At 37.6% G+C, this 14,620-nt stretch overlaps 2 protein-coding genes across 13 annotated transcripts in view; one reads left to right on the top strand and one right to left on the bottom strand.

The window, feature by feature from the left end:
* CHPT1 (choline phosphotransferase 1) overlaps positions 1-2,186 on the top strand; it is a 23,288-nt gene extending 21,102 nt beyond the window's left edge. For both annotated transcript variants that reach the window (XM_065037493.1, XM_065037485.1), the window contains one exon: positions 2,024-2,186. In XM_065037493.1, coding sequence (XP_064893565.1) covers positions 2,024-2,068 — 45 coding nt within the window. In that variant the 3' untranslated portion in view covers positions 2,069-2,186. The remainder of the gene's footprint in view (positions 1-2,023) is intronic.
* SYCP3 (synaptonemal complex protein 3) overlaps positions 1-14,620 on the bottom strand; it is an 18,214-nt gene extending 3,594 nt beyond the window's left edge. The window contains exons 1-11 of one of the 11 annotated variants that reach the window (XM_021284665.2): positions 14,403-14,595; positions 13,989-14,074; positions 12,173-12,313; positions 11,957-12,104; positions 10,812-10,887; positions 9,749-9,783; positions 6,957-7,074; positions 6,022-6,121; positions 5,128-5,226; positions 2,248-2,352; positions 1,924-2,103 (exon numbers count right to left, since the gene is read on the bottom strand). In XM_021284665.2, the coding sequence (XP_021140340.2) occupies positions 2,050-2,103; positions 2,248-2,352; positions 5,128-5,226; positions 6,022-6,121; positions 6,957-7,074; positions 9,749-9,783; positions 10,812-10,887; positions 11,957-12,086 (717 nt within the window). In that variant the 5' untranslated portion in view covers positions 12,087-12,104; positions 12,173-12,313; positions 13,989-14,074; positions 14,403-14,595 and the 3' untranslated portion in view covers positions 1,924-2,049. Of the gene's footprint in view, positions 1-1,923; positions 2,104-2,190; positions 2,353-5,127; positions 5,227-6,021; positions 6,122-6,956; positions 7,075-9,748; positions 9,784-10,811; positions 10,888-11,956; positions 12,314-13,988; positions 14,075-14,347 lie in introns of those variants that run through there. The other 10 variants (XM_065037553.1, XM_065037515.1, XM_065037548.1 and 7 more) reach the window with 10 other exon arrangements.

The raw sequence follows: 14,620 nt of genomic DNA, 5'->3' as shown, positions 1-14,620 counted from the left end.
CAAGCTGTGAGTTTAAGTCCTTCCTGAACTGTACAATAAAGAATGCTATGGTTTGTTTAAAAAAATATTGCCACTGCAGCTTCCTAGCTGCATGTTAATTCAAAAAGACTTACTGAGGTGTTCAAAGAACTTCAAAAGTGGTGTATTGTCTGCTAAATTTGGAGGGAATAAAATATCATCTATCACACTCCTGCCTAAGAAGGATACACTGAAACACTTGATGGATAACTGTAACAGTTACTGCCAAAGAACTAGCACTCCAAGTGACTAATATAAATTTCAAATGAATCCTACTATTCCTTTTTGAGGCTGGGAAAAACACAGCATCTACATATGAACTTAGCCTGAACCCAGGCCCTGGGCAAACAGAAGATGGTAAAGACCATTTCAGCTTGCCTGAATACTGTCAGCAAATTACCCACCTGATGAAAAGACATAGACATAGACAACTTTCTTTTAGACTGAGAAGGTGTGGTTCCCCAGAATGCTCAAACATATGTAGTAGGTTTAAGTAGTTTTAAAGACATGATTGAGGTACGTAGATGACAGGAAACTAATGTAGAAATTGTTAAGAAAACAAGAAACATGAGGCAATACTAACAAATAAAACCAGAAACATGAGGCAATACTAACCTAGTATTGAAGTTAGGAAACAAAAACTTAACTGTATTTCATAGCATTAGCTAATTGTCCTTAGAGGGCTGAGACTCAGCAGCACAATTACAAATTAGTGTAGTTATCTGTTACCCACGGGAGGCCTGCATGGCCTCACACATCATTCTAGCAACATAGCTTCTGTGTTTGCTCCTTCCCTGAGTCACAGCAGACAGAAAACAAAGAGTTTGTTCAACTTCAGTTGCAACCCAGTAGTGAAGTTTCTGTAAGTTAGCTGTCACTCATCTGGCCCCCAGAACCATCAAGTGATTTGATTCTGAACTAAAAATGCTAGTAAGCTGAGAAGAGTCTGTATGGACTGGTTTTGAAATACATCATTATGAAAACATCACATTTGCGTATGTGGGTGTGTGGTTGGTTTGTGTTGTATATACTGTTGTATTAAATCTAAGCATTAAATATATTAGGAGCTACCTAATTTGTGAAAGTGGATATTGAGGTGTAATGGTTTTCTGTAAAACTGCATGCAAGCTAAGATGATTGTTTAATTTAGAATGATGTACTCTATTGAGATACACGAAAGATAAATGCTTTATCCTTAAAACTTAGGCTTCCCTAAATTGCTTGTCATTTGGAACTGCAAAAAAGTTAATATTCCATCTCAACAGCTTGTTACAGCTTGTACTAAATAAAAGAGCTAGATTACTTCTAGCAGTGGTTCTACAAGAACTATGTACCCCAAAATGCTAATGTTTTAATGATGCTTACTTGAGCAGATGTCTTATAAGGCTGTGATAGTCAGGTCATCATTCAACTAAAGAAACCTGCTTTTTGGACAAATTACAGAACTTCATAACTCTTTTACTAGTACAAAGATATTACAATACCTAACCTAACAAAAAAAGTTAACAATTTTCTTAATTTTACCATAATACACATCATTAAACAATGTTACATGAGCTATGTAATACTCTGTGAACGTTTATAACTGCTGATATGCCAGCAGACTAAATGTTCAAACTATGAAAATCTTAAATTCTGCGTCTTGTGAAAAATGCTTCTATTTGTACAATGTGCCTAAAGGCCTAAAGTTATTATGTACAATCTGGGTAATGCATTTTTCATTAATCCTGCCCATTGTTACAATTTGGCATTATAAAAAGTGAAACAATTTAAACAGTCCAATGCTATTGAAAGTGAGTATTAAGTAAAGATTAATTGGACAGACAGTAAATGGTTTGGGGTCCATACCCTGCCAAAGTAATAAACCTAGTAATATACACTCTTACAACATTATCAGACACAAGATTAGAACAATCTATGAAAGCGTTTAATAGAAACTGTAAAACATGTAAATCTTAACATACTTCTCCATGGCTAATGCCTATACTTGTATCATGTTACTTAGGTACAAGTTGTTTCTCCATTGAGCCATCAGAATAACATGGACTGAAGAGACTTGCGAACAGTTGCCATCTCCTGCTGTTGCTGTTACAAGAAAAGGAGATAAATACTGAACAAATGTCATATCAATATGATCCCTTTGAGCTAATTAAATGAATGTCAAATGACTTTTTAATAGAATGTTCCATTTTTGCATTTAACTGACTTCTTCATAGATCTGATACTTACAGTGTCCATCATAATCTTCTTTTGCAACATAGCCATTTCTTTGCGAAGTTCATTTTGTGCACCAGCTAGAAGATTCTCGTTGCTCTTCTCCAGCTCCTCCATGCTCTGAAGTTAATAATAATCTTAATTCAGAACTGTTCAATGTCAAAGGGTTAATTTAAAACAAACCAACCAACCATTACTCAGACTACAATTTAATTTTACAGCAGTTGTGGTCACTGATAATTGATTTGTTTTGTCACAAACTTGAAAAACAAATTTTTTTAGGACTTTGTACTCCAGTCTACATTTCTGTTTAAACAGTATAAGCCCTGTGAAGGAGAGTCCCCTCCAGTCAGCATCTGTGAAGTCTCAGCTAGTTATCCTGCATTTCAGTAAAGATAAGAGTTCTACAAGATTAAACAGACATCTGTCAGGAATGATAGGGGTACAGTTTAATATTATGACAACCTTGGAGACTTGAGGTAAGGACTATAAAAAAACATTGAATTTCTTCCTCTTTGCATACTTCTTCCCCAAATAAGCCGGGCGAAGGCACTGGCTATATTCCCTTTGTACATACAATTATCCCTAACTCTATATATGTGTGTAGTTGTGTTTTCATTGACTTGTATTTAGTTAAGCTTATTTGAGGCTTGGTTTCTCCCTTTTGATCTTCTTTGAGGAGAAAAATCAAAGTAATAGTTCACCCCACTGTTCAGGTTTTTCATTTTTGATGAAGACATTATTGACATGTTGGAACAGTTATTTATTTATGCTTCTGTAACATCCTCTGTAAATTTTTACTATAATCTTAAACTAAGAATCACTCTATTTCAGATTTAATTTTTGAAGCTACCAGACTTGAAAAAAATCCAAATATATCATAACTAACTGAAATTTCAGAAAGGGATCAGTCAGAAAATGACTTGAACAGAAATTAGAGTTTGTGGGAAACTGAGAGACTTGAATCTGCTCTGTGCACCAGTATATGCTGGAGGCCAGCCTGCTGGAAAAGCAGCTTGGTAGCAAAGGACCTGGGGTCCTGGTGGACACCAAGTTGACCGTGAGTCAGCAGTGTGCCCTTGAAGGAAAGCAAGCTGATGGTCTCCTAGGCTGCATTAGAAGTTTTTCCAGCAGGTTGAGGGAGGTGATCCTTCCCCTCTTCTCAACACTGGTGAGCACCTGGAGGGCTCGGTCCAGTTCCAGACTCCTCAGTACAACAGAGACACCGACATACTGGAGAAAGCCAAACAAAGGGCCATGGAGATAATGAAAGGACAGGAGCATTTCTCTTAGGAGGAAAGGCTGAGACCACTGGAACTGTTCAGCCTGGAGAAGAGAAGGCTCAGGGGGATCTTACTTACACACAATCTTATCTATGCATAAATAACCTGAAGGGGGATGCAAAGAAGACTGGGCCAGGCTCTTCTCAGAGGGGCCTTGTAACAGGACCAATGGGCATAAACTGAAAACACAAGAAGATCCTTCTGAACATCAGGAAACATCTTTTTACTGTGAGCAAGCACTGAACAGGTTGCCAGGGGAGCTTGTAGAATCTCCATCCTTAGAAATACTCAAAAACCACATGGGCAGAAGTCCTGCACATCTGATTCTAGGTAGACCTGCTGTACCATCAGATGACCTCCAGAGGCCCCTTCCAATCTCTGCTTTTCAGTGAATCTATGATACTGTACCTCTATATTCCTTAGAAAACCAATTGTTTAGGGTACTTTCATTTTTCTCAGTTTATTTACTAATACCTTACTTCGAAAATTAGTGGAGAAGGAAATTCTGGGAATCCAGTATTTTGTTCTTAGTGTAAAATGACAGGGAAAAACTTTTTTAACTGAAAAGTCAAATTTTTGAGTAGTTGTACTCATGATCATTTTTTGTTTGCTATTATGTTAGCTACTTTGTAAAAAAAAAAAAACAAACAAAACCCACACAAAATAAAGAAGCAACAACAAAACCCCTCCAACCAAACAAAAAACAGCAGCAACAAAACCATACACAGAAGAAAACCCAAATCCACCATGGCTGATCTGTATGTATTGTGTTTAAAATACAATATGCTCTGTAAGCATTGTCAAAAAAATAGTGTTTGTAAGGACTGCCAACAAATACAAAAATTATGCATAAAGCAACTGGAAAGATAAAGGGGACTAATCACATAACCATCCAGCTGGGCCTGTTTTCAGCATCAGTCATTACTTCCACCTGATTCTTCCTGTTGACATTTCACCTTGAATACCAGGTTAAAGAAAGAAAAACACTTTGTAATGAATGTTGCTTAGGAAGAGATGAAGAGAGTTCTACCTGGGCAATTTTAAGGGAATTACAGTTGATTTTCTTTTAAGGGTCGCTTTCCTTACATGAAATAGCAATAGCTAGAAAGGTTAATGACAGGAAAGAAAAAATTGTACTGTTCTCATTAGGGGGGATGCATCTGCCAGAAATAATAAAAGCCAGTAAATTGCAGCCTAAGATGTATTTTTAATATATCTTCAAGTTTCACTTTTTAAAATACATACCAAAAATCTAAGGGAAGAATTAAGAAAAAATCCTGATGATTTAACTGACCTACGTAACCCCTGAACTAGTAGAAAACTCTGTTCTGTGTAGAAACTATGTGGGTTGTGGTTAAATATTTGAAACAGGCAAGCCAGTCAGATCCCTGGGAGAACACAATTAACTAAACTGTTTATTAAACAGATGCAATGTGTATGCAGGTATAGTGAGAACAAGCCATGTTCTTAACAAGTAAGGGAAAGATACTAACATTCATGCAAGGCTGTTATTATCCTTAAATCTCTGTATTTCATAAAGGTTGTATTAATACAGCTTTCTTAAGGGATGAGATACACATCAGCTGCCTTCTAAGAAGAAAATTTACTGTACCTTTAAGAATTGCTCATAGAGTTGCTTAATGGTTTTCAGTCTCTGACTTTGAACTATTCTTGCCTGTTGAAAAACTTTTTGTTGCTGACGAAACATATTCTGAAGCAGAAGCAAAAGAGAAAAAAAAATCGCATTAGTTAACCAAAAGCCCTTGGACAGTAACACTACTGTAATTTATTAAAATCAGAAATTCTGCCTTCACTGGATATCTGGGTTATGTAATGTAGATCTCTGCCTGGAGAGTTATCCTTGTTCTTATTAATGAAAGAATGACTGAAGACTGGATTAAGCCCTGAGTCACCTCTTGAAGTGCATTCCCATCTGAATTGTCCCTATGAGATCCTATGAGGATTGCTTGTCAATGCAGTTCTCAAGGGTATGCCAGGGAAATGCGCTGCCTGGGGAAAAGCAAAACTTGCAAATGTGTCAGGAATACAAATACAGCATCATCATGGGATTACATGCCATTGTATAGCTCCTATCCCCTTATCAAATTCTCATATGTATATTATATGCAAGCATATTTTTAAGCAATGCATGCTAAAATACAACTACTGTCTTACTCCTTTGTTCTCTGAACCCAAATACTATAGATGCACAGCACACATCTTTCTTCTCCTTAAATGGTCTCGGCTTTTCTCAAGCTGTCCTAGGGCATCACTTATTGCCATTTATAAACTTGCACTAAAGCTTACAAATGTACCTCCCTTCACTTTAAAATATATCCCAAAACTTAAACATTTACAGTTTGAGAGCCACCAAACTTGAAGGAAATTTTAAAATTGAGGCAAACAATAATATATTTGTTTAAACTCCATAAAGTGTTTTTACGTTTCTTGAGTGTCTGAACAACACTGAAAATACGGTGAAACACATGCCATGCTAGAAACCCACCGCTAGTTTTTCTTCCTGCTCCTCTGCTTTCTGCACATCTACATCCCATTGCTGAAATAACGTCAGGAACTGCTGGGAGAACTCGTGATTAAGCTTCTGCCTATAAATAGACACTAGCCGTAAGTATGACAAATGCTATGAAGAATTACAGGGGAAGTTATGGTTCAACACGCACATGGGGCAGACTAAAAGGAGCTGGCATAGATTAAAAACCAGGTTATTTTGACATCTGCCCATAAATGAATACTGTATATTTTGAAAAACTGGACACACATACATACACATGCATACTTTCAGAGTGAATGTGGATTTTTAACTCAGGGTAAAAGAAAAATACATTGCCAGATTTTCTGAAATTCACTGTTTTTCTACGCCAACTACAGATCTTGGCCTTAACACAAGGGGTTTATAATGAAAATTGATTAGTGTATTTGTTAGTTCATTATGCTCTAGTTGCTCTATGTAAACTTAAATTTTGTCAATGCAAGTTTCAAATATAGATATATACATATATATTTATATAACACCAAGACAGTTACAAGTATTGCTGACTTTCAGTTTTCAGATGTCTCATTTTTTGGTTTGCTTTACCTGTAGTATCAGTTGTAGTAATTAGATATGCCTTAAGAGGCAAGAGGACTTTAAAAGACAAAAATAAAGATAAAAGTCAAACCAGCTCTTTAAGGTACTTTTCTCGCAAAATTCCAAATTTTAAGCTTCTCAAATCGAAAGGGAAAGTACTAGGCTAAACTATTACTGTCAATTTAACCAAGTGGACACAATTGGAGGCAGTAGAAACAAGAGGACCTGAGCACATATTTAACTAGTAGATACACTACTTGCTATTTAACTGCAAGAAGATGGACGAACTATCCATGCTGTGACACAAAAAGGAATTTGATTTCACAGGTTTGAAAAACAAGGGTAAACCTTACCTTTGCTCTTGCTGTGTTTTCCAAACATGTTCAATCTTCTGGTTACTGGTTTTGAGTGAAGCTTTTGTATACATTTCTAATCTTTTCCTCTTAGCTAAGAGGGCCTTGTTAATGTCAGCTAAAAACCAAATATTTAGAAATTAAGCATACCAAGATACATTGCGCCTTTTATTAAAAATGCTGATGAGTTACGCTTTGGAGAAGCAAGTGAGGTGTGTTCTAATGGAGAGAAGCTGATGTCATCTGGGCTCCTGGCTGCTGTGTTTAGTGTCCCTCAACCTGCTGTTGGCAGCGGTGTGAGTGCTGCTTCCCTAAACCCCCCATACACCCTCACCGACACCTGGCTGCTGGAGTCACAACTACTCACTGCCCAGCCCCACCAGCTCCTCCAGCATCTGCTTCGAGTCCCATCTCTCTCAGGGGCCAGACCAAACAGGAGCTATCATGACATGACTCAGCTTGAGCTCCTTTCACGCTGGGCAGGGTGGTGTCAGTCTGGCTCCCAACAGACACACGGTGAACTGAAACTGTGCAGCAGTTTGAACCCAGGGTGGCTGCAGTGCTGCCACATATAAATTGTCTCCTTACATGCTGCTGTCAAGTGTTCCCCTACTGATTATTATGGTCCAGCATGCACGTCTAACATATCATCCATACAATGACCATACATTAATGTTTATAAATATATAAAGGGTGAGTGCCATGAGGATGGAGCCAGGCTCTTCTCGGTGGCCAACAATGATAGGACAAGGGGTAATGGGATCAAGCTGGAGCACAAGAGGTTCCGCTTAAATTTGAGAAAAGACTTCTTCTCAGTAAGGGTGCCAGAGCACTGGAACAGGCTGCCCAGGGAGGTTGTGGAGTCTCCTTCCCTGGAGACATTCAAAACCCGCCTGGACTTGTTCCTGTGCGACCTCACCTAGGCGTTCCTGCTCCAGCAGGGGGATTGGACTAGATGATCTTTTGAGGTCCCTTCCAATCCCAAACATACTGTGATACTGTGATACGTGCTTGAAGCGCTAGCAGCACTATCCAATCAGTTCACACTGTGTATCTTCAAACACTGTATTTGTACATCTCACCGTCTGGAAGTTCTCCATTCAAAGGCAGAGCAAGCTACCTTGCACAAACCTGACTGAGCACAGACAGCTCCCTCTTTTCTCTAGTATCTAATAATATTTAAGTTAAATCCTCATTAGTTTAGCTGCATGACTGCAGTGCCAGCTCAGAGTTTGCAGACCTTCAAGGAATTTAGTTATGCTGACACTTTTATTTTTCTAGAAAAAACACACATTTCAGAGTAATATTCAAATTACTTAGATTTGAGAAATAAATTAAAAGTAGTATGTGATTACTATCACTAAGAACATATTGAATGGATGACAAACTATTTTTCATACTTCAGAGAAACTTAGTACTTTTTAAGTTTTTAAGAAGTATTCAAGTTAATGTAAGTTAGTATGTTTGCTTCACTTTAATTTATATTTGGAGTTTAACAAACAAGTCACAGCTTAAGGTTAATACAGTAATTTATTTTCCTTCTCACGGTAGATTTCAGCAAACATCTGTGAAACCTCTCTAATTTGCTGAAGCATCTGCCACTGCTAATGCCCAAACTATCATTTTTGAGCAGACGGCATCCTCTGTCTGATCCATTCCTTTTCCTTCCTTCTGTCCTATTTTTGAGTCTTCAATCACAAGCAATCCTAGCTTTTTAATGCCAAAATCCTCCTCCTGTCTAGACTGCTAGATCTACAACAGCATTCCAATACATACCTTAACAGCAAAATTCTTAATTCGTGAATTAGGGAATTCCTTCAGCTCCTCTTCCACGTTAAGATTTACAAGCAAGTAATAACTGTGTACAGCATTTTCTTATACACACAATGAAAGTATTAACCACCTATTGAGCGTGTAATACTGGCAGTAAGATGGTTTCCCTTCTTTTCACGGCTTTTTGATGCTTTTTTGCACTGTGATGTCTATTATAAATTCTTTACAAGTGAAATGTGCTTTTTCTCTAAGCTGTCAGCTACCTGGAGTTTAGCGGGAAATTTATACGTCAAGTCATCTGAGGGTCTGTTGATGACTGAACTAAATCCAAGCAGGTGACATGCATAAATCTGTCATCACTAGATGACTGGCCTTACTTACCCTCATTCTTTTGCTCTTCTAGAAACTGGTACTCTCCTTCCTGATTGTTGAAATGATCTTTTCAAGTTGTCTAGATTTCTGAAGGTGTGGAGTACATACTACCTCCTAGGTCATTCTGTATTCTAACTACAATCTACTTCCAAAATACCTTGTCTGGAATTAGAACTACTTGTTCTATTTAGCTGCTCATATTAACATTTACATGCCCCTAATTTCTTACTCAAGTCTTGCAATCCCCAGTTTCTTCTATGACATTGAAACAAAAAAATGGAGTGAGAAAAACAGTTAACTCACATTGTCCCTTTTCTCTACAATATGACTACCTTTTATACCTCATCTTAAAATTGGAATTGATAATCAAAACCACTTATGCCTTCTCTTTTCCCTTTTCAATTAGCTACACTAATACTTCCATCTCACTTTAAATGTGGTTATTCCCTTCTTTCTCTTTGCTCTACTTAGATGTATTATAACATTTTTTTCTGAAAACTGGCTTTTTTCAGAAATGCTGAAGAATGCTAGAAAGACTGGTCATTTTACGTAAATCTTGAAAATTATTTTATGGTAAGGAATCACTGCCAATTCTGCAACTTAAACATTAATTGGTTTTTAATTTATTAGAATGTAAACGTACTTACCTCCAAATCTTTCCAGCATATTCTGTACTTCACCCCTACAAAACAGCGTGAAAAAATTTTATTTGCCCATTTTCTGTCTTAAGAATAAGACCTGTTGTGTCTGCTTAAAACTAATCTTAGTCACATGTCTATTGCTTGTAAGCAGTGAGAGCTGCTACTCTTCTACAAGATAAAAAATTACAATCCTTTTGTCCTCCTTTGAGAGGTCTCTTTTTTAGGCTAATTTGCTGTTTTTAAAAAGAAGTTACTAGAATCTATTCACTTACTCCCCAGTAAAAAGGCAGTATTAGGCATTTAAAGGCCCCTGAGTGAAGGAGGACAGTAAACAAAATTGATCATTTCCTATACAAAAAGAAAAGACAAAAGGTATTTGGAACATCAAGTGAAAACAAGTCCATTGCATATAGCATGACTGGCACAGTAAGTAAAATCCAAGACAAATAATATCAGGGTTGTTTTTACAACAGTTTTAAGATGGTAACATCAGTGGGTAAGGCAGTGGTACAATAGCTGACAAGTGCAAAATGGGACTTGGTGAGTAAAGAAAATGTTTATCTTGGTCTTATATCATCTCCACAGGATATCACTTTCTTTTCTAAAGAGTAAAAAAAAAAAAAAAAAAAAGAGAGAAAAACCCAGTTTCTTCAACAGCTATAAGCTTGTTAAAACAATGTCAATATACACTTTTTTATTACACTGCCCATAAATATTGAAATTCATAAGATTTATTTGTAAAAAGATTTTATTTTTTTCATGCAGTAGTTGGATCATTTAAAGTACTGTTAATATCTTCAAATAGCTAAGATCAGAAGGAAAAAAAGGAATAAAATTATCATAAATTTAGGATAAAATTTAGATCATCTCCTGAAAGAGAAAATAATTTTACTGCAACTAATGTATTATCTGTCACCTGATTTTTGAATCAAATGCTAAAAACCAAAAAAACAAACAGAAAAAACATAAAACCAACCCAAGCAAAACAAGCATGATCAATAACTGAACTCAGTATCTATTTCAGACTTGCTTATTTTGGGAAAAAAAAAAATAAAAATCATAACCTTACCCCACATCATCTGGAACCACATGAGTTGTCGCCAAAGGTCTTTTCTTCGCATGCTTGTCCAGTACTGGTATTTCGCCTTAATACAAGTTTCAAAAAGATTTACAAAAAAATATATTTTGTGGGGGTCATTTGAGTTATTAAAAGTGTAATTACTTTTCTGTAATGCCACTTTTCTGAACATGTCTCATGGGTCTCATTTCCCATCTGTAATACATGCAGCTCCTAAAACTTTGAATCTGGAGTTGACAGATGATGAATTACTCTGCAATGCTGGATTTGAGCTGGTGCTGCCTGGTGTTCCTCTAGACTAGTCTCAACCAGTTCTAGATGTGTCCACTACTATACAATTACTCCCAACTCAAAACCATCAGAAAGGTAAAAATAATCTAAATATTGAGAAAGCCCAATCTGTAAGAATTTCATTTTACTGTAAAGTAAGTACTGAAATTGTGTACTGTGATGTTTAAAAAAATAAAATCATAAATATTTTTTTATATTCTTAAAAAAAAATTCCTTTCTATTAACAAAGTGGGGAAGAGGGCTGAAAGACAAAAATCCAGAAATGGAGTTACATCAAACTTTACAAAACCCATCACATGACGAATGAGAACTGCATTTTTAAGCAAAGCCAACTTTTTCATGACATTCCCTCAAAACTAAACAAGAATCCCTTGGTTGACTTATTTTCTTTTTTCCTCAGCTTCTTCCTCCTTATTTTTTTCGGTTCAGATTCTTCTGAAGTACTCTTAACCCTGCCAGCAACTACCCTACCTGACTCAGCACTCCATACAAGCAAGCAGAGTTCTTCTGCTTTATCCTGATCTCACAATGTTAAATGCAGCCAGGTGATAGAAGGATATGGCATTAAATAAGGTTAAAAAAAATAGTGTAAAAAAAAAAATCCTACTCTTTTAAAGACTCCACCTCTAATTTTAAGACATTATAGTGTACAATACGCAGCTACTCTATTGTGTTGTCTTTTCTTAGCAATCCAAATTACATGATAGGTTAAGCCATCACAAACATTATGAACCATGCTTGCTCAGACACTTGTTGAAGCCAAAGCCTCTTCATTTCTATTAATAGTCAGAAATATTACAAACTTCATGTTTAAAAAAAAAAAATTAAAAAAAACCCTTAAGCACCTTCTCTAATATCTTCCTCTGATCCACTCAGCTCTTTTCTTTCCTCCTGAAAGTCATAGGCAGGAATGGCTTGATCTTCCTGTGCTGTTTTACCAGCCTTTCCTCCATGCTTCCTTCCTGATGGTGCCATAATAAGATTTTCTTCCTACTGAAATGGTGTATTTGTTACATAACTTTTCCCACAATACTTCAAGGTAAATATGTTTTCATGCTTACATTGACCTGTTATGGACACCCTTGTGACAGTCTCTCCCTGAAAGGATATTCAAGTAGTCAAACTGTTTCAGTTTTGAGGTAATCCACAGGATGAAGAACGGAGTAAAAACGTTATGAGGGCTAGTAGGAACACACTTGATTCTGCAGAAAAACAAGGGGTAAATTATGCACTTTCTTAAGGTGCCTGCCTGCTCAACTTCCACGTTTTTTATGTATTTTGTCATATCCGGTACTGCATTCCCAAAAAGCTATGCCAGTATTCTATTTTACAAAATACGGTGAAGATGAACCATAAAGAACAATCTAATTCTACAAGCCATCCCATGCTAGACACACAAATATACACACACATATACCATTTTAAAAAATCCTGGTAATCTTTCACTTTCTGAATTAGCTTTATTTTTAGCTGTTATGCCTCTGCATTCTGTAATGCAACTAATGCAGTTTCTGTATTTTTTACAAATACACTGCTTTCCTAAAAAAAACAATATTCATTTACTTTAGTAATACTAACTTTTATATATTCTGTGTATTTTTATAAATATTTAAGGAGTAAAATATCTACTTTGAAAGAGCATAGTTGTAATCATTAAACACATGAGTGACAAAATAAAATCATTTTTCCTTAGCGCTTTATCAACAATAGAAACAATAAACAAATACAATGGGAAATAGCAAGCTACTGAATCCTTCCTGAAATGTTTCTTCTCTTTGTCTGATGGCAAGAAGTATGAAGCATTTAAAGTAAAGCATCACACAACATATACTTTTAAAAATCCTTCAAAAAATAACAGGATTATTTGGAAGATGGAAAGAATACAGAAAGAAAAATCAGCTGTAAATACCCTTATTTTCCAAACTGAGCAAGATGTGACTCAGCAATGGATAATCTTCTCATTCTAGACACAATTCAACACAGTTACCAGTATCAGTAAGTTTTCCAAAGCAAAGGCAAAAATAGACCTGAAAATGAAGCTCCCACACTGAAAGTGAGATCTCCAGTAAAGATCTTTTGAATTTCCAGGACTAAGAAGTTCCCCCAGCATTAACAGCTGCCTCACACACCTCAGTCTCCCATTTCTGTTTTTTCGAATTAGTTGTCTGTAGGTATGAAAATATGTTCATTAACCACATATTACATGGCTCCATACAATGTGATCACACTGATCTACTAACTGCTTTTTAATACCCAGTTCTTCCTATGGTTGATGCTTCTCTACATAGTATGGTTTAGTATATATGTAGCATGTATAGTGTATTTTTACAGCTTACAAGTTACTTTCAACAAACAAACAACAAACAACCCCACAACCAACCAAACACAACACCTTTAAATTATTAATTGGAAAATCAAAAGCTCTTGCGTTAAAATCGTCCTCAGATGAGGGGAAGTTTTCAAGACTCGTTCTGCTTTTCAGCTACTGTAGTTGTTGAAAACCTGATTTAAGGAGGACAGTACTGGTATGGCATGTGGCCATGCATCTCTCTGCTGCCAAAGCGCTTCAACTTTAAACTGGAAGCATGAACAGATATTTATTTACATGTATTTTTCTCACATAGAGGCACCTTCCTTTGCACTGAAAATCAGTGTACAAAGCAGAACTCCCCAGTTCCTCAAGACCAGGGTTGTCAAACTGGTTTTTACCAGAAGCCACTACTCCTACATTTATACACTCCTAAAATTACATGCGGCCCTTTTGAGGGCAACCCTGAAGCTGATGTGGCCCCCCAGATAAAATGAGTTTGACACCCCTGCAAAACAATCTTGCCACCTCCCACCACCATCCAGCCTTCACCCCTCCTCTGGAGCTACCTGCTTCAGTCAGTTCGAGTATCTTCAGTCCACAAATGTGTATTTAACAAGGATTTTTCAGGGAAATTCACCTCCTTATTTTCACTCTGCCCAAAAAAGATGTGAAATAAACCAATATTTGTGCGAATCTCCTGTGTGGGGCTTTTCACTGTGGGGGCCCACCTTCTTCTACCTCAGAGCACTGAGAGAGGCTTGAGCCTGCACCTCCCCACCGCGATAACAGGTTTTGGGGAGAAGCCACTGGAGTGTCAAAGCCTGTGGGGGCACTGCGGTGTCCCAACCCATTTCCTTACTCCCCGCCCGACCACCCTTCATCCCTCTGCCCTGCGATGGGCTCTTCTCCCCTCTCCCCACCTCACCCCCGCACGGCAGCGCCCACCGCGGCAGCCGCCACCTCACACGGCGAGGACGCACCGGCGGCAAGGGGGAGAGGGCTCCTTACACCCTCCCGCAGGCGGGAAGGGACACCGCTTCACCCAAAACCCCTCACCCCCACCGGCACCAGAGCCTCTTGCACCGCTAAGGCTCCCTCGGGGGCCCCCGGGCGAGAGGCGGACGAGGATGAGATGACGCGGGGCCGCCTCAGCTGCTCCCAGCCCCCAGGAAAGGCGGGAAACCGGTCGGACAGCACT

Source organism: Columba livia, chromosome 1 (genome assembly GCF_036013475.1).
Source record: "Columba livia isolate bColLiv1 breed racing homer chromosome 1, bColLiv1.pat.W.v2, whole genome shotgun sequence".
In the NCBI taxonomy this organism is placed as follows: Eukaryota; Metazoa; Chordata; class Aves; order Columbiformes; family Columbidae; genus Columba; species Columba livia.
This window is presented reverse-complemented; position numbering and strand designations above follow the sequence as displayed.